This window comes from Ptiloglossa arizonensis, chromosome 1, assembly GCF_051014685.1.
Source record: "Ptiloglossa arizonensis isolate GNS036 chromosome 1, iyPtiAriz1_principal, whole genome shotgun sequence".
Taxonomy (NCBI): domain Eukaryota; kingdom Metazoa; phylum Arthropoda; class Insecta; order Hymenoptera; family Colletidae; genus Ptiloglossa; species Ptiloglossa arizonensis.
In genome coordinates, this window is record NC_135048.1 from 32,922,250 (window position 1) to 32,948,578 (window position 26,329).

The window sequence follows — 26,329 nt, forward strand, 5'->3', positions numbered from 1 at the left end:
ATAGGAGCAATTAAGCTCATCACCCGTGACCCCTAGTCGTTCAACCGGGGGATCCGTGACCCCTGTTGGTCCAAACTAGCGATCCATGACCCTGTCTAGTGGTTCGAACAGGGACCGGTGAACTCTACCGATACAAACTAGGGATCTACGAACCCCTTGCTGATCCGAGTCGAGATTCGGGACACTCTTCGATGGTTCTCACCGCCAATGAACCTTCAACGATACGTAAACAGGGGTCCACGGATCGCTGGCCTCTTCTCTCGAAACTTTGTATAAAATTTAATAATAACCGTTACACGTGTTACAATGATCGATCACCGTTCGAGCAACGGTTCCACACGGTGTGTCGTTAACCGAAGATGGACAGCTGTTATCGACGAGATAACTAACGAGCTGTTTTGAAAGTTGTACCAACGATTTACACGCGATTAAATCTTCTATGTATTGTCGTTAATTTCTACGCCGGATAACGCGACACATTGTTCGGTCGAATAATTAGAAAAGTTGAATTTCGCAGGTATTCCACGCGACCGATCGTCATTCACGAAAATCAAAGGCCCGTGTAGATTTCAACGCGGAACGAAACTCGGATTACGCAATCGACGCGCGAAGTTGGTTAAAGCCGTGGTACAATAAATAACGGACAGCCGGATGGTTCACCGTTACAAAACTAAACGTCCACTCGCTACGGTGCACCGATCGATATCCGACGAATTAGCCGGTGCACCGATCGTCCGTGCAGATTATTATGCAAGGATGACAGAACGGTGATCGTCGCTCGTGTGCAACGTGAATCACGATACAGCCCGATCAACGCGGCGATAAAGGCCGCTCGACGTGGTTCGATAACTGTCAGTTACTCGCTCGACGATTCTACATGCACCGAGCCGAGTTACATATTACAACCCTCTACCGTGGGACAGCTTCAAAGCGTGGCGACGCGGGACAGCCAGGGTAACCTCGCGGATCGATAACGCGAGAGGAAGATGGTGTCCACAAAGTAGACCGACGAATTGAGCGGTTATCAGGGAACACTGACCGAGACGCGACACACACCATCGAGCCAACCAATTCCGGGGAAAATAACCCACTACGAGGGGACTCGGGTCGTACGCCATTGGCGAGGGAATTTTACTTTAATTCTTCACTGCGTGCAGTGAAGGTGGAAGAAAGTTCAATTTTTTCAAGGTTAAGGAATGGAATTTTTTTTGAACGAATTCTGGGGAAAGTAACTTCTTCAAGTTGGCTCGAGTCGTCCGCCATTGGCGCGGAATTTTACTTTAATTCTTGATTGCGTGCAGTGAAGGCGGAAGAAAGTACAATTTTTTCGATTAAGGAATGAATTTTTTTTGAACGAATCCTGGGGAAAGTAACTTTTTCAAGTTGGCTCGAGTCCTCCGACATTTTGACTTTTTACTGTGTACAGTGAAGGTGGAAGAGAGTACAATTTTTTTCAATGTTAAGGAATGAATTTTTTTTTACAGAATTCTGGGGAAAGTAACTTCTTCAAGTTGGCTCGAGTCCTCCGCCATTTTAACTTTTCACTGTGTACAGTGAAGACGGAAAAAAGTCCAATTTTTCTCAATGTTAAGGAATGGATTTGTTTTTTTTTAAATTCGGGGAAAGTAACTTCTTCAAATTGACTCGAGTCCTTCGCCATTTTGACTTTTCACTGCGTACAGTGAAGGCGGAAGATAATTCAATTTTTTCAATGTTAAGGAATGGAATTTTTTTTGAACGAATCCTGGGGAAATTAACTTCTTCAAGTTAGCTCCAGCCCTCCGCCATTTTAACTCTTTATTGGGTACAGTGAAGGTGGAAGAAAGTTCAGTTTTTTCAATGTTAAAGAATTCTGGGGAAAGTAAACCCTCCAAGTTGACTCAAGTTCTCCGCCATTTTAACTTTTCACTGTGTACAGTGAAGGCGGAAGAAAGTCCAATTTTTTCAAAGTTGAGAAACGAATTTTTTTTTTTCAATTCTAAGGAATTGAAAATTGACTCGAGTCGTCCACCATTGGCGTGGGAATCCCCCTTTAACTCTTCACTGTGTACAGTGAAGACGAAAGAATGTCGAACGAATTTTTTTTTTCAATTCTAAGGAATTGAAAGTTAACTCGAGTCGTCCACCATTGGCGCGGGAATCCTCCTTTAACTCTTCACTGTGTACAGTGAAGGCGAAAGAAAGTCCAATTTTTTTCAATGTTAAGAAATGGAATTTTTTTTTAAATTCTAGGAAAAGTAACCCTACAATTCAAATCGACTCGAATCGTCCACCATTGGCGCGAAAATCTTCCTTTAACTTTTCACTGTGTACAATGAAGGCGAAAAAAAGTCCAATTTTTTCAATGTTAAGGAATAAAATTTTTTTTAAAGAATTCTAGGGAAAGTAACCTCTCCAAGTTGACTCGAGTCGTCCGCCATTGGCGCGGAAATCCACCTTTAACTCTTCACTGCGTACAATGAAGGCGAAAAAAAGTACAATTCCTTAAAATTGAAAAAATTAGACGTTTTTCTGCCTTTGTTGTTAAGAAACTTCTCAATATTAAGAAATGAATTTTTTTCGGACGTATTCTAGTGAAATTAACCCCTTTAAGTCGATTCGAGTCCTACGCCATTGACGCGAGTATACCCCTTTAACTCCTATAGCACACAGTAATTCGAAAGTGGAAAAAATCCAAGTTTTTCAATATTGAGAAACGAATTTTTTCAATGCAATTTTATAGTAGAATAATTAACGTACAAAAATCAATCAAAAATTTTAGAAAATTTCTTATAGTTTGTGAGAAATATAATATCAAAGTTGAAGTACAGAATAGATGCTACTTTTAGCAGAAGAGATAGTTGTGAGAGTGTTACAGAACACTTACTAAAATATAACAAAGATGAGAACAATGCAAATTGAAATACTTAACGGTAAACAACCTTTTCTTATATTTTACGGTACAAGCTGTGCGTGGAATAATCGGTGCGAAATTTCATCGATATTGTCAATAGCAATTAAATCTCTCTGTTTGTTTTCCCAGCCATCTTTCATCGATGCTTCCCAGAGAAGAGTTTCGAAGAAATTTGTTTCACTCCGGTGTATTAATTAATTTCTCCACGAGGATCCACCGTGATGGAAACGAGTCCCAATCCTGCGTTATCGTTTATATTTTTGGAACGTCTACAACCACCGAGGGAAACGTTTCCTTCCGTTACTTGAGTTCAAGTGGTGCGTTATTTTTTAACCCCACTCGAGGCGACTTGTCGTTCGCCGGAAATAACGAAGCTTCGATGAAACGAATATATATATATATATATATATACGTACGTTCGCTTCTCGAGAAGGCAATTAAAATCTCTGCACAACATTCGATACTCGAGGAAACCCTCGAAAAAAGTTCCAAGAAAAAGACTCGATAACTTCGATCTAGAAAGATTCGTATTTGGTGACGCACCACTGATCTTAAATCGGCCAGTTTTAACGGCGATCGAGAAAAAATAAAATTTGAAAACAAAAAAAAAAGAAAAGACGACCTAAATTCGTTCACTCCAGTCTCGCAATTTTGTTCGTAGTCGATAAAAAAAATGCAACGTTTCTTTCTTCCGTTTTAAAAATTATACAACCCTTGTATTCTCCTCGGGTCTTCTTCGACCCACTGTGCCCTCAAAATATATAAATTTTATTTCATAATTAAAACTATTATAATACATCCAACGGAATACGAATAATTTTATAATATTCATCGGTGTAGATGTAACGTTTCTTTTTTTTATTCAATTCGGTCAACATTCCGATTAGAAATATTGATTAAATTGAAATTGTATCGATCCACTATGTATTATGAAATTAAAAACACGAGTCCAATATATTCGGTAGATTTTGGTCCCGAAAGCTTTGAACGTGTAATCGAACGCGTAGCGTAAAAGACAGTTACGTAAATATATTACGGATAAAATGTTCCGCTCTGTGTTTAATATTCGCTGGTTTATTTTACTCTTTCACGATTTTAGGGACACGATTTTTACCATCTCTGTTTTTTTTTTTTCGACAACCGCGCTATTCCGAGTTAACTCGGGCGCGGCAGTTACGCGGTCGATAAACATCGTTAAATTATACTCGCGAAAACTGCTGCTTGATGAGCTCCCAGCTTCGAATCATCGTACCACATCTCGCTTCTTTCTTTGCGAGACACTCGAACGACACTCTCGATTCTCGAAGTCCACGAGATACGAGGAAATCACTGATAACGTACGAGGCTTATCAGTGAAACAAACGTTCCACGATTTTCCCCAGAGCCTTCTGCTTCGTCGATAAACCGGACTGATGTACAGGGTGACGCGACAATGAAACTACGCCATGTATGTTCTCTACTCCGGTAAACATGGATTTATTTTACCGAAAAGTTTGAACGAGTTTTTGATATTTAAGAAATTCGAGAAAATTCTATGCAATCTCGTCGAGGGTTTCGATAAATGTCGCTGACGTCAGACCGTAACACCACATGTGCAAGACATTATCTTTCTTCAGTTCTCGTGTTACGTTCAACGTGTTTACGAGCCGATGTTTACATAACATAATTCTCGATTGCTTCTATTTTCGAAATTAGAACACAGAGAGTAGTCAGAAACTTTTTGGACACCCTGTGCATCGGCTTATCGCGACGTATAACCTATTTTACATCTTCCATTGTGTTAACATACTTAAAAGAAAAAAAAAACATTTATGGTGCAATATTTACTTAACTTTCGTTTTTTACTTCTACTCTCAAAATTAGAATACAGCGAGAGGTGCATAGCTTAAAAATTTTAATACACCATGTGTATCGAATTGTCGCGAAATGTAATCTATTTTAGTTTTTCCATTGGGTTTACATAATTTTTAAAAAAAAGATTTATGGTTCAATATTTGCACAACTCAAAATTAAAATACCACGAATAGGGCATAAACTAAAATTTGTTGAGCACCCTGTACATTGACTTGTCGCAAAATGTAACCTATTTTACTTCTTACATACTTAAAAAAAAAAACATTTATGATCCAATATTTACATAACGTTCCTTTCTTACTTCCACTCACAAAATTGAAACGCAGTGAGAAGTGCATAGTTCAAAAATTTTAGTACACCATGTACATCGACTTGTCGCGAATTGTAACCTATTTTAGTTCTTCCATTGTGTTCACATAGTTTTTAAAAAAGAAACATTTATGAACCAATATTTACATAACAATCTTTTCTTGCCTCCACTCTCAAAATTAAATCGCAGCGAGAGGTGCACAGCTGAAAACTTCCGGGACACCTTGTGCATCGACTTGTCGCGAAATGTAACCTATTTTAATTCTTGCATGCTTTAAAAAAATGAACATTTATAATCCAATATTTACACAACAATCTTTTCTTTCCTCCACTCTCAAAATTAAAACACAGCGAGAGGTGCACAGCGGAAAACTTTCGGGACACCCTGTGCATCGACTTGTCGCGAAACGTCGCACGGTGAAAAACAACGGAAGGAATTTAATTAAACGATCCACGGAGGCCGCGCCGTAAAAGCGAGTTGTAAAGAGTCAGCGAAAGCACGAAAGTAGCAGAAAACGGCAATTTGGGTAATTATAGATGAAAAAGAGGGACGAGGTATCCGTAAAAAAATGTTACCGGCTACGTGTACGAATGAAATTAAATAGAATCGAGACGGGAAGAAAGCGCGGAAACAACAACTCGACGGCGGGAGAACTGCGCGCGCGATAAAAGAATTTCAATAAGAAACGTTGCTTTTAATTAAACTCAATTACGGTAATAAGTCGACCACCGTAAAACTCGTCAGCGTTACCGTTATAGTTCGCACGTAACTGTAGCGCGACGCGTCACGGTGACACAGAAGGTGATACGGTACATCTACGCGGCTCCGGGATAACCTAACTTTCTTCCGACGCGTCACTTCTGTTCGTCCCGATGACACAAAAAATACACGAAATTGAGCACGCTAACGGGGAACGTAAATTCAAAGGACGAGTCTCGAAAATAACATTTTCTACGATTCTTTTCGCGATTCTTAATTTCGAACTATTTATTTTACGTACCTTCGTTCACCGACCTTTATTGATTCCAATGACGGAAGAGAAGCAGAAAGTACATTTCCGGGGTGAATTTTGGAAGTAATATACACAAAATAAGAATTCATCGCGAGCAAGGTGATCCTCTCGAGCGAGATAAACTTGAACGCGTTCACAAGTTCCGTGGAGAATGGAAATTTCCGCGGGACAGTTTTTCCCGCGCTCTAGGAAAACCAAGAATCTCGAAACTTCGATCCGAGTTGGCCGCCGAAGCGAATCGGTAGCTTTGAACTCGCGGAAACCTTCCACGGGATCCTTGGCCCAGATATTCGCACGTGATCGAACGCCTGGTCAGCGCTTCCACGTAATCGACGTATCAAGTATCGTTACAGGATGAGAAAACGATGACACACAGCAGACGCGCCGTGATCGCCGAGATCGCCCCGCGGACGGGTCTGCGCGCGCATCGAACGACAGGTTCGATTTTTCCAACGCGATCGGCAGTCTACGATCGGTACGCAACGAGCGACGACGAATCGAACGCGCGGAGGATCTCGCGTAAAGTGGATTGATTCTTCGAAGCGTCGACCGCTTGACCAATATCCACCTTCGAACTTTACGGGAGATCGAAGCACTTTTTAACCGCTCGTTTATATTTCAATAGAGTTGTCTCGCCTAAATTTCAATTACCCATCCCCACCGTTCCCTCGCCGCTCGGTGTCTCGAGTCGGCTGTAATCCGATCTAATGAACAAAGACAACGGATAGATATAACGACGGTAAGCGAGAAAGAAACAACGTGCCAAGCAGCGACGTTCGAGCTCCCGCGCTTTAAAGATACGCCGCGAGCATTACGATGTATCGTCCGATTACGAACATGTTTATTTTTATATTTCTCTTGTATTTATGTTTAGAATAACGGTGTCGTCGGATCGGTGAATTCCTCCCGATGAAAACGAGTACAAACAAGGCACAAGTTGGAAATACTTTGTCACTATTTCATTGGTATTTTTGCTATTTGGAATATTTAAACTCATCGCGAGTAAAGCTCGTTCGATTTGCGTCGTGTTTGGACTCATTTTCATCGGGAGAACCTCGCCGATCCATTGATACGGTTATTGCGAGGTTAAAGTGAAAAAGTGAAGAATCTTAATTTTCGTAATCGGACGATTCACCGTGGTGCGTGCGGCGTTCCTTTGAAGTGCTCGAGATCGACCATCCCCACTCCGCGCGTTATTTCCTTCTCGCTTACTTTCACTGTGTTTACTCTCCTTCCTTGTCACGAGAGCCTCGAGCCTCGAGCTCGAGACAATTCCTAAAACAAAATTGCTGCTCGCTCCGCGATCATTTCAACGCCGATCCGCGATTTACTTACATCTAAACGAGCGTCATCACTCCGCGCATTGGCACAGCCTCTTACTATTCCAATTACAAAATCTTCACGCGTTAACCGCTTCGGTGTACTATATACGAACACTTTGAAAGACTATATTTTTCAAAAATTGACATTTAAACACCGTCGATACGGTTCTCTCTTTAAATTTACTACAAGAACGATAATTAAAGTTCTCGAAATGCGTAGAAAAAAAGAAAAAAATCGCGAGACCCCTGATTTGCCAGGTGCTAAGAACAGTATAATAAAATTAATACCTCCATAACCGTGCGGAACGAGTTAATTCGTTTCGCGAGTTTAATATTTATAGCTCGTAGTTTAAAGAATCTCGGCGACGTTTCCGCGTGCAGCAAATCGTTAACAGTCGTCGAGGAAAAGAACGTCGAGAACGTTAATTAAAAATTCGCAAGTTTACGCGACGTGACGCGAGCACTCGCGCGCACTCGCACTCGCGCCCGCACTCGCTCGCGTCTTCAAATTAGCAACGCGTCGAAATGTTGCGATCGTGCCTCCTCCCCGGGTTCGAGACTATCGAACGGCCCGGGTAATCGATACTCCGCTCGAACGCTTCCACTCGGTTTACTTTTATTTCCTTAATTATCCGACGACGGCCGAGTAATTATCGGGGAAAGTGCACTTCTGGTCTGAATAGCGGTGTGCCTGTTGATAATCTAAGCTGTTCGAAGCTCCGCGCGGCTCCGATCGGCGCTAATTTCTCGCCGTACCGATTTAACGGAACAACGTTCACGGTCCAACAGCGCGGGACCGTGTTATCGAATATACCGAATCCCTCCGTGGCGAACGAAATTATACCTAACCCCACCGAAAACCGTTTTACCCGGCTAACGGCCGAACGAACCGTGGAAAAATAATACACCCCGTTGTACCGATGCGTGCACGCTCGATGGTTTCGTTTTCAATCGTCGCGAAGAGAAAGAGAAATCGAAATCGAATGCGCTCTGAAAACGCTCCGGCGCCCGATACGCGTCGATCCGGCTCGCTCGACTTTGATTCGGGAAACACGAAGATTCGCGCGAAATTTAAAACACCTGCAACGATCCAAGCGGACTCTCTATTGGGTAATATTTCCCGATTTCCGCGAGAGTGCAACGCCGATTGGCTCCGCGCGTTGAAAATAAAAATAAGAATACACCATTGGTGGAACGGTGTGTGAGGGGGAGGGGGAACGGTGACGTTCGTTCTTCGTTGTTGCACGGTTTCTCGTTAATGCTGCCTGCGCGGGCAAACAAATACCCCCGGCGAAATAAATTTTTAAATTATCCGCGAAGTGCGAGCCCGAGGATACAATTACTCTTGCGTTCGCGAGAGAGAAATTTATATGCACGTTTCTGTTGTTGCTGGCGCGCGTGGCGGTTCCGACCGATGTGTAAAAGAATCAAATACGCGAGGAGAAAAAATTCATATTAGTCTTAACGCGTTTCACTGTTCGAGAAATATTGGAACGAGTAGACCGAGTCTCCGAGAAAATTTATTCCGCGTCTAATGTATTCGTTCCGGAAATTTGTACTGTGTAATAAATTATTCCAACGCTCCGTGTGGACGGGATCGAAATCAGTTGTAAATTTCCGCTGCGAGTAGGGTTAGAAGTAACGCTAACGTTTACAGACGCTCGAAAAGCACGCGGTTATAAAAGCGTGAGACGAATCCGATGAAATTCGAAACAACGATTTTCCTGGAAATATTATAAATAATACCTATTCTCGGTATTCGATCGGATCTCGTCCGAGCACGATTCGAACGTGCCTAACGGGCTGCTGTAATCGCGATCGACGCTGAAATCCGCGTGAACTAATACGCGTAAAAGTACGTGGCAATGGCAATGGCGACGTTAATGACATTTTCTTTATCGGCGTGCGCGTTAACGATGTTTCCGATTACGGGTCGTCCGTGTAACGCTGGCGCGTTACGTCAAAACAGACGGCGATAAACGTACGCGTCGATACGCGAAACGCCGCATTCACCTGAAACGTTGCATGGTCGAGGACGGGTCCAAAGGACAGTCGTGGTCGCGATAGAAAACGAAAGCAAAAACTCGCGCGAGTCGTCGTCAGCTGCTCGACGAAAAAAACAACTCGCAGACAGATCGTAAACGTTTCCCTGCTTCGCGCTCCGACACTTCTTTCGATGGAACCGCATCGCGCGAGTCGTTGCTCCAAAACGATCGAGATACCAGTCGATTCGTAACGCCAACATCTCGCGTTATCGGTGCATTCGTTTTCTTATTGCACACGCACGATCCTGTATCACCTCGGTTGTTTACAGACACACGATTAAATCGTGCGAACGAGAAACGAAATCTTCGTCGCGAAATATACCAACTATTTCACTTTTGTTATCGGCGACACCGACGCCGATCCGAGAGTCAACCATTCCGTCGCGATACCTCGACATCCGGATCGTCCAGCGAGATATCTCTATTTTGACGGGGTCGATTAAATTCGCTCGCAGGATTGCGAACTCAACGTTCGAAGGTCGCCGAGAGTAACGTCACTCTGGCATTTTAGTCACATGTTTGTTCTTTGTCACGCGGTTTACGTGCGACAGCTTAGTGTCACGGTGCGACGGATCGTTTCGCGCGAGCGAACGAAACGAACGAGGGAGAAAAAAAGGCGCACACGTTGCTCGCTTTCTTCGGAAATTTTAACGAACGCTTCGCTCGCTCGCACGGCTCGATTCGCATCGACGTCTCCGCGAGGATCATGGCAGGACGAGAGACAACGCGGCAATGCCAGAACCACGACACGGTGAAAATCCGTATTTCGAACAAAGGGACGACGAAGATTCAACTAGTAAACACTAGAGATGTCGTGGGTTGCCGAAGAGGATGACCTACAGTGTTTCACCTTCTCCACGCTTCTTTTTTATCGAGCACGAAGCAGCGATAGAAGACCCAGATAAGAGAACGTAAGACGATAACGGAGCACGATATCGCGCGGCAGGTGAAAACACCGACTCCTTCGGTGCCTCGATTCATTTGAAAAAATGTCACTGTCAAAACGTACTCCGATCGTAACGCGAAGGAATCGATGGTGTCGATTTCGAAATCGCAGACGCACGATAATACGCTTTTCCAGAACGCATGACCATCGGTGTACGCGGAGACAATAACGGTAGAAACTTTTGGTAAAAACGATACTTTTGGAGAATACATACCTCGGCGATTGAACGGCCGAACCCGAACGGCAACCTTTATTTTATCCGTAGCCATGATTTCACACCGGTAACGCGCACTGTATATCCCGATCACAAGGAACTGCTCGATGCTTTTGTATACACAAATAGAATTTTCACACGATCTTCATAGCGCTACATTATTTTCAACCCATACCGCGAACTTTTCATCTTTTCAAACGACACTACGTCTCACCGAGCCCATGACACACTTCGCCATATTGCTTGAAGCTCGTCGTGCGCCAGACGACAGTCGTCCTATCGAGTGAACGTACTTTCGAGAACTACCGCTAGGAACGCTCGGGACATTCGAGTCCTGTGACGTCACGTGTCCTGCCGCCCTCCATCTGGTGGGGGAATATCGAACCAAGAATCGAGACCTATCGATCAACGGGAACGCTTACAAGCAACGAAGCCCCGCGCAATTTAAACCGTAATGGCATACCGTTTACACGCATTTCCCCAACCTCGTACTTGTTTTCTTTCATCTACTGACGAAATTACGATATAACGTGTTGCGTCGAATATATAATAAATAATGTAATTTATTTTTCCAATAATTTCTGAATAGTGAACTTTTTAAGTAGAAAAGTAAAGAATATATCAACGGATGTACTATTTTTATTTTATTTCTCATTGTACTATATTGTTTTTGCAAAGTTTGTTGAAATTATTTATAACACGATGAAATATTATATACGACGAATCGCATAACTTACTATTATGCCCACCGTGCTAAAAACATGTAATTCAACTAACTACTCACATGCTTAAATTAAAGTTGGACCACTTTTTTATTTCTACAGAAGTTTCGAATAACGAATGAAAGACAAATTTTTATTCACTACTTGTTGAATAAAAATTAGACTTTGAATTACAGAATGAAGCATATCAAAATGAACAAATGAAAATTTAACCGTCCAATTAAATATACGTCGCGAATAAATCGTTATATGTTGACTTCATTTGTTATTTTTTATTTAAATAAAAGTTTGTCCATCTCTGGTTCAATACACTACATTTGCATTTCGTTTTGTCTTTTCACCGACGAGGTACAGAGCGGTTCGGCATTCAATAAGAGTTACGTGTCACGAACTGATGTACCGATCTTGTAAAAATTAGTTTTGCAGCGTACTCTGTGTTTAAGGTTAGAACCTCTTGAAACCATATTCAAACCAATTACCGCAGTCGGTCAATACAGTAAATATAAAAGATTCGTCTGTCTAACAGATATAGCACAATTCATTTGTAGTATTATTTACTAACGAAAATTCAATTTTGTACACTTTCGACTATACCTTTATAAAAGTATTACCAATGGTTTGTTACAATTTTAATAGATGAATGGCGATTTTTATCTTGATGAGTAGTTATTGCGTAAATGTAAGAATATGAATGTAATTCTTATGCATTTAATCATTAGTACCGATTTTACAATTTATAAATTAGTCATAATAAAAGATCGAACAAAAACTAAATTCTGCCAACTTCTTTGCAACTATTTAAAAAGCCACAAATGAAAAAATGAATTTTAAATCTATCTTATTCGATTTGTTATGTGTATTTTCTTACATTTTTATTGGAATAAATACATTTTCTCAAATAATATATTATTTAATACATGTGCTAAAATAATTTGTACTTATCTCAATTCCCTCCTAAAAGCGGACAAATCCAATTGGAGTTTGCGCATAGATTCCCGCGTTACTTTTAGTAACATTTAAGTGTAGTAGTAGAGTTGAATTTTTGTTTTGTCGCGACTTAAAATATTTGTTAACGTATTTTGTTGCAGTTGTGTAAAGAAATGCATTTGTAATGATTTCGATATATGTAGTTATCTAATAAGATATATAGATATATTTTAATGTGTACACATAATTTTGCGGTTATACTTTCTGTCTTCACAATATGTGACATGAAAATTAATTTACATGGTATACATAATCATAATATAATTACCGCGTATTCCAAATCAAAATGTGAATCATTTACATGAAATAAAGACATCGAAATCTTTTACTTGTAATTAAACTGATACTTGGAATGAAAAGTAGGTTATGGTTGCAATAGTACGTATTTCGCATTAACAGATTTGGCAATATATTAAATTAATTTATCTTCAGAGTGTGATTTATTTTTATCAAAATATAATAACAGATATATGTTTAATTTTACAGATATTGTGATTATAAACTTTTTGTTTATGTTCCTAACTGAAGAAAACATAAATAAATAAAATTGAGAAACAATGATTATTAAACTTACAAATATAATAAGCTGTTCTTCGGAACATGCATCCTATCCTGCGTCCAATCTTCTTCAACATCGTTCAAACAGTTCGTGGCGATGTGCCAAACCAGGAGAAATGTGTGCCACTGTCATTTTTCAATTAGCAGAATCGTCTTGTATCACAGGCTTGGATATTGGTAACTATCGTAGTTGTGTTGTAGTTGTTACTGCTTCTACGTCTGCAGAACCTGACAATTGGATTCCTATTGTAAACCATCAATTTCTCACAAACGACGAAGCTGCAAATGGTAAATTTAGAGATCAGGTACAGATATTTACAAAAAAAGACCTTAACCCTGAGACAATAAAGATAAAATTTGACCGAGTAAAAATAAATTGCATGCAATCAGCAAACTTAAAAGAATTATTTGGATTATCTTTTATTGTGTTGAAAACGGAAGTCATAGTTGATTTGGGATTGGATGTCTTTGGGAGATTTAAGTTGAAACATTCAGAAGAAGATGATCATAAATCATCTATAAGCAGTTTTAAAGAAAAATACTTTAAGATGACTAATAAAAAAAATCCAGATTACAAAAGTGAATTATTTACAAAAATCAAGGAAACTAGTATGAATAATTTTTCTAAACGACAAGAAGAAAACACAGAACCAAAAAAGAGGCCTTTATTAGAAAAATTAGAAGCTGGAAAAGTGGAAGAAGTATTTGGAATTAAGAATAAAGATTCCAGTAATTCAACTTTGGTAACTAATTCTGAAAGCAAAAATGTAAAAGGTGTGAACGAATCAAATGATAAATTAATTATGCGAACTCCATTTGGTGATATTATACCTACACCATCACCAAAGATGAATAAAAAAGATATTAAACAAGAAAATCAAAGACATAATGCAAATTTAAGAAAACGTTCTTTAAGTCCTGAAGAAGGTTCATCAAAGGAAAATATAAATAAGAAGAAACAAAACTGTCCTCAGTGTCAAAGTGAAGAAGACAAAGTATGTAAAGATTGTGGACGATTGCCTCGACCTAAACCAATACCAAAGCCAGCAAAAATTGCAAAAAAGGAAAATATTGAATTGCAAAAGTCAAAGAAATTATTTTCAAAACTTTTTGAAGATATTACATTTTCACTTAGTGGATATGTTAATCCACAAAGAGATGATCTTAGGAGAAAGGCTCTCCAAATGGGTGCCAAGTACATTGCTGATCCTAACACAAGTAATAAAAAGTGTACTCATTTGATTTGTGCATTTAAGAATACACCAAAGTATCAACAATTAAAGGGTCACTCAAAAATAGTTTCACATACTTTCATTGAGGACTGTTTCAATAAAAAAACAAGGTAAAATGAGACAATTTCTATTTTATTTTTAATAACGTGAAAAAAAAATAGTTTTTAAATTTTCTGTCTTTACAGATTTCCTTGGAGACGATATGCTTTGGATAACAAGAACCAAAATGAATCTGAAAGTGAGGAAGAAATTTTGGGTAGTTCATCACCCCCTCAAACATTCAATGCATTTGAAGAAGATACTGATTCTGACTCTAATAATTAATTTTTTCAAACAAATTTTATGTGATAAGTAACTGCTGGCAGAACATTTCATTCAATCTGTACATAATAAATAAGAATACTTCATAAGTGTAACACATTTTGTATTTTCATGTAAGCATTTAGTACTTAATAAATACTATTGTTGAAATAACAAAAGAAACAATAATTTTTTATTGTAATTTTTTACAGTTTTTAAAATCAAAATAAACATTTTTGTAAATGTTGTATTTTAACAATTTTTTTTTTAATCCTGGTCACCATATTATATACATGCATATGTAAATGTTTCATTTACAACAACGAATACATACAATGAATTCAATTGTTTTCTGCTATCATATTTCACCAAAATGATATTAAACTAAAATAACAATGATGTATAAATATATGAAATTTTGAAAAATTTTTTCCTCAAATTCACAAAATGAAATTCAAACTTCGTTCTCAATGTCTTTAACATGTCAAGATGTAAAGGTATAGCACTCGGTTCCGGAAATGAAAACGTCAGTCGATGCAGATGCCAATGGCGTGAACTTGATTACTTTAAAACTCGTCTGTCATTCGTAATCAAAATGGTTGATGAAATGGACATGTTCGGCTTTGAACTTTTACAAAATTTATACGACAACCAGATTTTGAAAAAGGAAGATGCATTAATTTTATTCATTCATTGGTGTTTTATAAAGAATGGATTTAGATGTCTCAGCCTCGGCGATACTGTAAGTTGTAACGAAAAACATTGTTACTGCCTATCGCGCAATACCGCAACAATCATTTTTGCATCATTTGTTTACATAGTTAAAAGAAAATTACAAATAAATTTTCCTTATTTGATTGTTGTAATATCTAACCTGTAAAATGTATGTAGTGACGTTTTATTGTAAATCATCGTAAATTGTCTAATTGTCTAATACAAACATAGCTTTACATTGTTATTTTACATTGCTTTGACATTGCGGTACTAAATACGTTTGCAAAACGTAAAAATATATTTTGGTGCAATTTACGCATTTTTCTTTTTTTTTATAGAAAGCATATGATACATCAGAAAAAGGTTCAGAATTACTTCCTAAGGAATGGAACACACGTCCAAATTATGCTTTACGTTATATAAAGGATAAGAAATTGTATATATTTCATGGTACAAGATCTGATGAGGATTTACTTCTTAATTTATTGGTAATTTAAATTAAAAATAGTTGTATACATTATATTTATGCAATATATTGTTCTATTTTCCATAAATATGACAAAATGTGAATTTTGAATGTTTTATTTTGTAGAAGGTTGATGATCAAACTGTGTCTAATGTTCAGTTTCCAATTAATCAAACCATAAATGATCTCCATGGATCCTTAGAATCTATAATACCCTCGTATCAAAATGTTTTACAAACAATTCGGACAAAACTTATCGAATCGGTACTTCCTGGTAATACTGCAGAGACTTCTAGTCAAACAGAAGAACGCGCCAGCACAACAGAGCCCGCACCGCTAAGGTTAGGAGTACCGTATGGTCCTTCATCTGGAACGGATTGCCCGTGGTAATATTTTCATTAATTTATAAAAAGAAGGTAACTATACACATTGATTACTAAAAGTACTTTTTTTTTTAAACTTCCAAGGCATCCTGAAAATGATCCAAGAAATATAGGAGAAGCAGATTTAAATCCGTTAGCACAAGGTGGTGGTGGTATGATTTATGATCCATTCTCACCAGCTAGACGTAACCCCTTTAATCCACTTCGACCAGCTTTAGGAGTTCCAGGAAGATTACCGCCGTATGTTAATAAGAACAAGTGTATAATATTTAATCTCTAGTCTTATAATATTGAGTTAGACTTGTTCATATTACAAGTAAAATATGACAAATATGAGTGTATTCATGATACAGATCATGGTTCAAATATGATAGAAACAAATTGCGAAGTTTTAATAAAACTCACTGCATACATTGTTTCAAATTAAATTGTAAGCTAAGAGATTAGGAACGTTATTAAGTATTGCTTTATTACAGGGGAGCTGTTCCACCTCATGCAAGATTTGATCCTTTTGGTCCACCAGACATTGATCGACCAAGACCACGTCACAATCCAGATAACGATCACTTACCGCCTCCGGGATATGATGATATGTTTATGTAAAATAAAAGCAGTAACTGTATAAACAAGAAAAATATACTAATCTAAAATTTACTTCTATGCATATTGTTTGCTGATATTTATAATTTTGTAAGAAAAACTTATAGAAACTGTTTAAATAAATGATTTTCATCGCTTTTAAAAGAAAGATTAATTGCGTAGAAACATTTTATTCTGGCAACATATTCGATATAAAAAATATCGAAAGACAATTGCTTCTTCACAAAACGACTTCCATTCTTTTTTATTTCATTACTGATGTTTTACAATATAACAAAATTTTTCATTTAATTTAATCAATATATCATTAATAGAGCAGTAAGTAGGAAATTACATTAACAAATTAAATCTATAATAGTAATTTTTGTTTAAATTGCGCTAACTCGTTAAATTTATTTTTTGCTTAATCAATTTGAAAGGACCTTTTTTTATTACGTCGGCTCAAAATAGAGGATTTCTTTGCTACCTAAGTTGTTTCTGTTCACAGTAATTATAAGTTGAAACATTTTTAAACATAAAATATAAAATATCATATGAAAACGATCTTCACAATTAGCATTATAAAAGAATGGCAATTAAACCTATTTCATTATGTTTTCATGGATAATCTTCTGAATAATAAAATAAAACTTGACAGTGATTCGATTCAATTCTTCAATAATAAAGATTTTTAATATTCTTCAAGGACATGCAATAATGAATATTCAGATCAAAATACGTTTCTACATACAATTTCTAATAAGATCTATAAATGCCCATTAATTTTCAAATTTAAAGATGTGGGCTATTATTAGCATTTTCAATAAGCCCAATCATTTCATTTTCTTCTAATTTCTTTTTACTTTTTTTGCAAGAAATGTATCACAGATAAAAAATATTTACTTGTACACATAATTTCTTCTGGTAGAGTAATATCTCATATGAAGAAGTGAATCGATATTCAAGAAGTAAATTTCACATGATACAAAAAATTCGTTGGTAACTTTTTCCAATGAATGTTAGGTATGCCTAATTAAAGTATCTATATTTTACATTAAAAAGGATTGTATTATGAAAAAAAAATATATTACTGATCATAACAGTTGTCACAGTAATTGAACTAAGAAAAACTGAATAGTAAAAGTTATTCAATTTCGGATCTAAGGCTCGATAATTTTCTTTTTTTACGAATGTCCCTCGTCCCATCCTCTGGTAAAAAATATTGCAGTTTTTTTTTAACATTACAAAAAAGGAGCTGTACCAGGTTCAAATTTCATTTCGAGTCTGCGATCACAGTGAATGTACTCAGTTACTGGTACTTAAAAATTATGCACAAAAAAGACAAAGATTTTGTCATCGGCGACGTACTCAACATCATGTAATTAAATTCATTAATCAGTTTCATAGAAAAATGTCATTTGGAATTCTTACATACTAATCATGGAAAAAAAAACAAACATCGACTATGACAATTCACATCACTTTTGTACATAATCTGAGCTAAGCATGAAACAGTAAACATAATTCATGTGTTATAATATATGCGAAAATGTACATTCACATTAAATCGGCAGACACATGAAATGATCTAAGTATTACATTCATTATTTTAGGAGCGAATTTTTTTTCATCTATCTTTTGAACACAGTTTAGTGTGGCGTACAGCATCACCGACAATTTTACCAAAATTGCGAATATAATTACGACGCCTCACACAAAATGCGTATGCAGCTTCTAAAATTTATCGAATAAAAGTAGATGTTTAAAAAATTTTGGTGAAATTGCCGTTAAGCTACGATAAAAGTGATATATAACTCTGGAGTGATAATTACTTCATTTTGTTTCACAATATTCGTTATTCAAGTTAACGCAGATTCCAAGTCCAATAAGAGTTAAGAACACCCATCGATTCGGCGTACCACTGGAAATGCAACGCTATGCTTTTTTTCGTTTATGTTGATTGTTTAAAAAACTAGTACTTCAAATAGAAAAATAATTGTATGGTCACCATATATTTTCAAACATAAATTCAAACGACTTAGCTAGCGGTGGTTTTAATTAATATAAAACTCAATAGTGATCTTTATCATTGCGTATTCAATAACCATTAAGTTAGTACATGTTACATTCGAAGTTTTGGTATTTCATTCAGAGATGCTGGTAGAGTTCTCAGTAAGGTTGATCCAGCAAATCTTGGTTTAGATACGACTAGATATTGTAATTGATTCCTACATAAAGGAATACTAGTAGGTTATTGCAACCACAAAAAGTTTTAAACAAATCGTCATCGCGTGATGTTAGACGCTTAACCAATATAAGAATTAAAAGCCAAGGCAATCTCAAAGAGAAATAATTATTTGGTCTTTGTATTTTTTTAAAACATGAACTAAAGTAACAGTTTTAGATAACAATGATTTTAATTCATACAAAATTTTATAGTGGTCTCTATCATTATATATTTGGTAATCATTAATTTAATAGATGTCATATCACCTCTGAGTATCTAGATGACAAATCTACTTAAAAATTTTTTTTTTAGGTTGAGCCATATGAAATTCAAGTCATTAAATTCTTTAATTCTAAATAAGAGCATTAACGGATGAGATCATTACTCCTTTGATTAGTTTATTTAAGTTAATTTCAGCAGGTATGTATTCTTAGAAAAAATGTCCCTCAAAAGATATTAGTGGTATCTCCTCTAATTTATGCAATGACTTTCTCATATAGACTTGCCTCTAAATTAAGTGTAATAAAGGATTAAATTCTATTTTAAAAAGTCCCATCCGCATAACATTTATTACATTAATTGTTATTGAATATGTAACGATAAAGACCACTACTGAATTTTATATTAATTCACACCACCGCTAACTAAACCATTATCTTACTTTGCCTTATGTTTTAACATCTACACTGACTAAAAAGTTAATTTTTTATTTGAGATTTTGTTAACTTTATAACTCTAATTAACACTATTAAATGGCAATTAGCTTAAATCTATTTCTTGTGGTTCCTATAATCTAATATGCCTTTACATAGGAATCAATTTGGATATCTAGTTACGTTTAAGTAAGACCAAGTTTACTGGATCAACCTTATTGAAGAGTTCACTAACATTCTGGAAACAATATGCCAACATTTTATACATAACATCCATTAAATTATTAGTTACTAAATATGTAACGATTAATCCCACTATTGAGATTTATATTAATTAAAATCACTGCTAGCTAAGGCATTACTTTATTTTAGTTTGTTTTAAAACTAGCATTTTAGATTTGTTCATTGAAATATCTGAGAATTTTTATTACTTTTTTTATTTTATACAAATTTGGTATTTCCTTTACAAATGTGATAAGTGTCTCAAAATATATGTTGTACTTTAATGTTAATTGCTAACAACATATTGAGTCGTTTCAAATGCTTAATTTAAATTGAGTATTAATTTTCGTTACTTGCGAGAATAAAGAACTGTGGTCAATGAATATTTGCAATATACATAATGTACATACCAGTTTAATTAAATTCAATCAGATAGGATCTCCTACAATGTACATATTACTCTTGTATAATTTATACCTTATTCAGTGTATAGGATGCATGTTCTTTATATAAGAGAAAAAGAATTGGTCGATTGAATTGCTGAATCTGGATTGAAACCTGAGTCTTATGCTTGCTAAGCAGATGATAAAAGAAACTTCACATTTGTATATTGGTGTATTATAAAGGATAGTAGAAGTTCTAAAAGTTAAGAATGGCAATAGGAATGGATTTACTATTAGGACAGTTTTAAGAAATTTATTTTATTTAGTTTCGATTTATCTGTATCTCAACATAGTAATGTCAAAAGAAGAGATAGCGTAAAAACAAGAAAGTATACAATAGATTAAAACGTGGTCAGTCACGTTGGATGAAAAGTATGAGACAATTGATAAAGAGATATATAGACTTAGTGTTGATGCCTCAAGAAGTTCAGCATAATAATCTAACAGTGTCGTTATTTGTGAGAGCAATGTCATACTTAATAGAAAATTATTCAAATGCGCTACGTCGTGATACTTGTAATGGACACTATCAATGTAGCTAACCATTGTAAATTGTATTAAAATTGTTAATTATATGAAACACTGATCCGACATGGTCGGACAACATTTGAAAATTGGACGAGGACCTTTAAGAATTTTGTCACCAATCGCCCAGAAGAGAAACACAACACAAGATTAGAGTTGTTTCTAGTAGAATGATTAGGCAAGTTGCCTGAAATTGTAGTGTTAAATTTACAGAGAAAACTGAAAAATACTAACAGTACCTTCTAAACATGGCAACAACGAGAGTCGTATAAAAAATATCTAATATTTTACATTGTTCAACTGTGTGATATTTTAATCCCAGTCCAGCAATCCGATCGGCCGATTCCCTTTCTCTTATGTTTGATAAATATATTTTAACTCATCATGGCATTCTTTGTAAAAAAATGGATATATAGATCTTGTCTTTATTTTTTCCTTTCCCATGTTATATGTGAAATATTTGTGAAAATGATCATACAATTTACGATCATTGATTTTTCAAATTTAAAAATTGTTGTTGATAAGACACTTATACATTTCCTGTATTCAATTGTTCTAGAAAACGTAAGTTTTTATTGCACTAATTCCTTTAAAAAGCTACGTTTGACGACAGTTAGATACGGTCATAGTATCAAAGGAACCACCTTTACAAGAAATCATGCAAATTTGAAGTATTTTCTCCAACTATCCCTAAAATATTTTATATAAATAACGCGTCAACTAATATTCATAAATTGATTGGTAACATATTGCATATTTTATTTTCTTGGACCAAATAAATGCAGCCTTCCAAAATTCTTGTACATAATAGCTTTAAACGAGATACTAAGTATGTTCTGAAATGTACAAGTTGATCCAATTTTTTATTACAAAGATAATCAGATCCATTCAAATTTATTTCTATTTTTATCATGTATTTCTTCCTATTCAACAGCATTTAATATTAATTTAGTATCAAAAATAAATACAAAACTTTCACAAAAGGAAAGTGAAAATAATTGTAAACAATTTCACTTTTTAATTGCTTGGCTTATAACGGAGAAATAGATGGTGCAAAATATAGCTTTAAAATTGTTTAGTACGTAGTTTGGTTGCATTTCCATTGATAGGCCTTTCAGAACAGAGTCGGTACAGTATGGCTCTTGTTACCAGGCATGAAAACCTATACAATTAGGTATACCAATCAGTATGAATTAGTAACTTTTCAAAGAAATCGTTTAATCTATTGGACGCAGCAGGAGTTCTTTTGTCCATTTTTGAGCTTCAACCGAGACTTGGGACGATATTTTTCAAGGTAGGCCAGCTGCTTTGCGTTGATGGCGCCTCGTCTTTTTCTGAGGAAATCAATTATCGGTTGTTTTATATACAAATCGCAAAAATAAAACAATTGTAAATAATAAATGTATACTTACTCCCTGATTAACGCGACTGCGTCTTCATACTTTAGACCCAATTCAATGAGAGCAAGTGCAACTAAGACTGGTGCTCTGCCAAGTCCTGCGACACAATGTACTGCCACGCATGCATCAGGAGACTCGCGGAACCGATTTTTTAGCAGTTCGAACCATTCATCGACGACCTGAAATAAAAATATATTTATGTAATTACAATTGAACGATTTTTTGAACATGCTTTAAGCTAATAGTTATTACTCTTACTTCATTTGGTGGAAATGTGCCATCATCAAACACCAAGTCTATGACATTGATCCCTTCTGCCTTAAGTTCCTCAACTTTGTACGTTGGTTCGCAGACCCTCACTACTTCCTTCACATTGTGCTTCTTCAGTTCCTATTAAAGCCATAAAGTTGGTAAATTTCAATGTACATCATTAATGGTAATATTTATTTAGAAAAGGGCAATAAGAAACTTACTTGAATAAAAGTATGAATGGTCTGATCATTGGGCCGATCAGTAATGAGGAACTTCATGTTTTTGTATTCGATTTCGGCGGGCGCCGGCCTGATGTCCTTCACCCTCATGTTGCTCATTTCCTCTTGGACGACAAGTGGTGTACTCCTACTTTTTGTATTGTTCTAACTCTTTTTAATGATTTTGTACGACACTGTTTCTCTTCACTTTTGCAATGTGCCACACTATACGAAGCAACAAAGGCTGAATTTGACAACTTAGCCCATAGATGTCAGTCTTATTAAGTTGTTTCTCATTTAACTAATTGAATACTTGTTTATTTTTTTACAGAGGACAGAACAGTGGGTTCACATGTAGACCACGAAAAGGGTTGTTGGGGTGCGAATTTCGCTGAAAGGGTGAGGGCTACGTTACATTAGGCGTTGTTGATATGCGATTGATTCCCACTTGGGATCCTTGACTACGATTCGGAAGATTATCTAAAAAGAAAAGATACAGATGAAAGCTGTTTCCAATTTTACAGGATTTAGATTCGATTAAGAACACGATAAAGTCGTAATACTAATTCTTACCTATTTGGCACTGGGTGCGCCTGGATCAGGTGCGCTCAGTAACTATGATGCTTGCATTTAATAGTGTAAAATAACAATTGATTCTATTTAAATCCTCTATGTCTTGCACAATGACTAGCTGATGATTTTCTGATTTTGAGGCAATGATCCCAATATTATCAAATTTTTTTTTGCCCAATTAAGATATTCCTCCTTACTTCTCCTTTAATGATACCTAGCAGGTTCTAGGGTGTTTGGGCGTGTCTCTCTATTTGTGTTGAGCCTGGCAGTATTCTGCACTATCCAGCTGAAACTCCATGTATGTGAGGATGCACTCACCAGGAAACTGTAACATATAAATAAAAATATGGTATTAATCATTTATTAATTTACAAAGAAATACATTTTATATTTGAGTAATTTAGTTATTTACTTTTAATCAATCACATTTATCACAGAATTATTAAGTTTTATATTTCGTACGCAAGAAGGTTAAGTCAGCGTCGTATAATGTTTGATTTGAACTTTGAAAAAATACAAACAAGAATTAATAAAATTTATAAGCACAACAAAACATCTATTTCGAGGCATTGTGTTATATTTCCGTTCTGTTTGCAATAGGGAAACAATTACAAGTTGTTGTGAATCTTCCGCACGTGCCAAAATTTAATCTTACGTCAACTTTCACGAGAAGTATTTGTGTACACGATAAATAACGTTTCTTACCCAGAAAATCTTCAACGATTGCGATAATAATTTTCCGCAATAATTCATTACGAATGTACAACGTATGAAATTCGTTTCGTGGAAAAAGAAATAGTTTCGACCACGCAAAGTTCAGAGAACCTGCGTTGTCGTAATGACACTAGTCGACATCTCGAAACTCGACTGTAATCGATTATTACTAAAGCTTAATACACAGAACCGCTAGACACATCATAGATTCATAGAAACTTGTATTGTGATATACGCTTGAAAATTCTAATACTCTATTCTTCAATATTATCAACTAATATTTTTACTTGTAAACATTAAGATATAATACTGTAGACGAATTTTCACAAATTTAAAAAATCGTGAATTTAAGAATACTTAATACTGTGCGGAAATAGAGTATAAAGATTCAAGTATAAATATTAAATATTTTTGAACGAATTACGGGCGCTGTGCCATTTAAGAGTAACTTCCATATTGTGTGGTAAATATTAGAGGTGTGAAATGTTTTGAAAATGTCGAGGTCTCAATGTTCAAGACAGGAGTAGATCTCAAAAGTGTGTCGCCAAATTCCATGACGGAATTTTCGAAAAATTCGAATTTTGATTAAATTCACTTTAGAAGGGAAATTCATATGTATAAATGGTAATTTTTCGACATTCTCTGATAGTAATATAGTTCTGTTAATCGTTACAATATTACCAACTATGGAAAAAAGTAGTTTGCTGTTTGCTATTGATATAGGAAATTTTATTCAAATAAGAATATATTTCTAAGAAGATCCTACATCCAGGAGTATCAAACATTTCAAACTGATGTAAACATTATATTGTAGAAAATGTAAATGATTTTCTAGGAAGAATCTGATTGTTTCAATTTTGCTTCTGACTGTAGCGATGAAAATTCAAAATCTCAATCGTATTCAGCATAACGAAACTAAAATCAAAATTCGGATCACATTTTTTAGAATCTCGAGAATCTCAAGATTTTCGAGAATCTCGACATTCTTGATTGACGACATACTTTCGAGGCCTCTTTTGGATCTCGAAAAAAATTCTCGTCTCGTCTTGAGTCGAAATTTTCGAGGCCTTGCACACCTCAAGTAAATATTCATCGTTGCACATTCATACGTGTAAGAATTCGCTTGAAATCGAGTCAATGTCATCAAAGACTACCAATAGAGAATTAATCTAACAATTATCATTAAATGCGACTCCATGACTCCGTGATTTAGTTGTTTGAAGCCTACGCGAAGCGGAGAAAGCGAAATCAGTGGAAAGAATAGCGAAACCTCATCAACAAATACCGCAGTAAGGGTCTTTTAAATTTAACAAGTCAGTATCGACGCGTCTCCGGTTAATGACCCTAGATCAACGTCGTACTGTGTCTCAGCTGATATTTATACCCAAAATTTTTAACAATACTATTAACTCACCTAACCTGCTTCAAAAATTTGATATTTACGTCTCAACGCGATCACTTAGAAAACGCTCTTTATTTGCCCACACTTTATCGCGATGCAATAACTGCTTCAAACGATTATGTATTACCGCAAATCGCTTTCGTAATTCAAACTTTTTCCGTAGCTCGTTTAATACTTTTAAAAATACTGCCTATCGAGCTATGTGTGGTGTTTAGTATTATTTTTATAATAGCTTTCCCTATCTCTATTGTTTATCTCTTGTATATTTTCTTTTTATCATCATGTATGTTGTCATACATTTGTATTACTTTGTTATTCTTATGTATATATTCTTATACTTCAAGTTTCTTTGTTCGATCGAAATTGTATTTCTCTTAACCTATTACTATCAGGTAAAAAGAATTTAACGGTGGCGCTAGTCGCGCGTGATCTCGTGAATTGCGATATTCAAACCATTTTTACCACTGTCGAACAAAGACGAATTTTCTTTACCTTTGGCACGAGAGTTTCGTGCCGATGCCAAACGAAACAGAGTTCTAAACGTTCACGTTTCGAAGATGTGCTTCCGTCATTTTATACATCTGATACGTGGAATCGGTAACGGTCGTAAATAGAAATGTCTAGGTCAATATTACGAGAAATAACACCACTATCTGTAAAATTATCTTCCACCGATGGAATACAAGGAGATTAATTTTTTCAATAAAATTTGTATAGTTGTTAAAGTATCCAAAACACAGAAACGGTACAATTGCTGCGAAGTGTTTTTGCTCGATCAATGTCACAGGGGTCGCGGTGATCGACTCGATCAAAGAATCTTTCGTTCGATCGAATTAAAAGAAGAATCAACCGCACATTATTTACAAAGATACTTAACGGTTAGGTTAAAAATTTGGTAAAACGAAGGCGTGCTACGAAAAACAACATGTTTTCCGAGTTAGCGGAGCGGATAACGTAACAACTTCTAACAAGGATAGGTTCCGGGGTTCCTAACCTCCTTGTCGTAGCCGGATCAAAAAACTTGGTTGACCGCCCTCAAGGTCAGTACCAGCGCAATAAATCACGTCAAATACTTCTACCGTTTCTCCATACCGGCTTTTCTCCCTGTTTGTGAGACGCAAATCTTCGCAGCTGAAAAAACGCGAGATATTGTGGAGATAAAG

At 36.1% G+C, this 26,329-nt stretch overlaps 4 protein-coding genes across 17 annotated transcripts in view; 2 read left to right on the top strand and 2 right to left on the bottom strand.

Annotated features, from left to right (window-relative positions):
- Positions 1-10,879, bottom strand: part of LOC143154719 (kinesin-like protein KIF13A) — a 201,053-nt gene extending 190,174 nt beyond the window's left edge. For all 9 annotated transcript variants that reach the window (XM_076326670.1, XM_076326674.1, XM_076326668.1 and 6 more), the window contains exon 1: positions 10,597-10,879. In XM_076326670.1, the coding sequence (XP_076182785.1) occupies positions 10,597-10,651 (55 nt within the window). In that variant the 5' untranslated portion in view covers positions 10,652-10,879. The remainder of the gene's footprint in view (positions 1-10,596) is intronic.
- Positions 10,880-12,501: 1,622 nt separating this feature from the next.
- Positions 12,502-14,637, top strand: Xrcc1 (DNA repair protein XRCC1). 2 transcript variants are annotated; one of them, XM_076326750.1, is made up of 3 exons: positions 12,502-12,683; positions 12,792-14,205; positions 14,281-14,637. In XM_076326750.1, exons 2-3 carry the CDS (start codon positions 12,863-12,865, stop codon positions 14,417-14,419), a joined length of 1,482 nt encoding a protein of 493 aa, XP_076182865.1. In that variant the 5' UTR covers positions 12,502-12,683; positions 12,792-12,862; the 3' UTR covers positions 14,420-14,637. The 2 variants fall into 2 exon arrangements, with proteins under 2 accessions (XP_076182865.1, XP_076182947.1); XM_076326832.1 differs by having other exon boundaries at positions 12,502-12,664.
- Positions 14,638-14,866: 229 nt separating this feature from the next.
- On the top strand, positions 14,867-16,618 carry Pi31 (Proteasome inhibitor 31 kDa). 2 transcript variants are annotated; one of them, XM_076326961.1, is made up of 5 exons: positions 14,867-15,137; positions 15,448-15,597; positions 15,702-15,961; positions 16,043-16,198; positions 16,435-16,618. In XM_076326961.1, the coding sequence occupies exons 1-5, from the start codon at positions 14,877-14,879 to the stop codon at positions 16,559-16,561; spliced, it is 954 nt and encodes a 317-aa protein (XP_076183076.1). In that variant the 5' UTR covers positions 14,867-14,876; the 3' UTR covers positions 16,562-16,618. The 2 variants fall into 2 exon arrangements, with proteins under 2 accessions (XP_076183076.1, XP_076183163.1); XM_076327048.1 differs by having other exon boundaries at positions 15,702-15,958.
- A 159-nt stretch (positions 16,619-16,777) lies between these two features.
- The window catches only part of LOC143154974 (PRL-1 phosphatase), a 74,207-nt gene continuing 64,655 nt past the window's right edge, over positions 16,778-26,329 (bottom strand). For 3 of the 4 annotated variants that reach the window (XM_076327251.1, XM_076327169.1, XM_076327339.1), the window contains exons 2-6: positions 23,051-23,375; positions 22,481-22,957; positions 22,266-22,397; positions 22,020-22,186; positions 16,778-21,941 (exon numbers count right to left, since the gene is read on the bottom strand). In XM_076327251.1, the coding sequence (XP_076183366.1) occupies positions 21,830-21,941; positions 22,020-22,186; positions 22,266-22,397; positions 22,481-22,597 (528 nt within the window). In that variant the 5' untranslated portion in view covers positions 22,598-22,957; positions 23,051-23,375 and the 3' untranslated portion in view covers positions 16,778-21,829. Of the gene's footprint in view, positions 21,942-22,019; positions 22,187-22,265; positions 22,398-22,480; positions 22,958-23,050; positions 23,376-23,755; positions 23,778-26,329 lie in introns of those variants that run through there. The other variant, XM_076327433.1, reaches the window with a different exon arrangement.

Bases quoted from the DNA above. Each gene is read 5' to 3' on its own strand.
- Xrcc1 (XM_076326750.1), top strand. From the start codon at position 12,863: ATGATTATTAAACTTACAAATATAATAAGCTGTTCTTCGGAACATGCA. The intron at 14,206-14,280 runs GTAAAATGAGAC...CTGTCTTTACAG, and splicing joins TGTTTCAATAAAAAAACAAG to ATTTCCTTGGAGACGATATG.
- Pi31 (XM_076326961.1), top strand. From the start codon at position 14,877: ATGTCAAGATGTAAAGGTATAGCACTCGGTTCCGGAAATGAAAACGTC. The intron at 15,138-15,447 runs GTAAGTTGTAAC...TTTTTTTTATAG, and splicing joins GTCTCAGCCTCGGCGATACT to AAAGCATATGATACATCAGA. The intron at 15,962-16,042 runs GTAATATTTTCA...TAAACTTCCAAG, and splicing joins TCTGGAACGGATTGCCCGTG to GCATCCTGAAAATGATCCAA.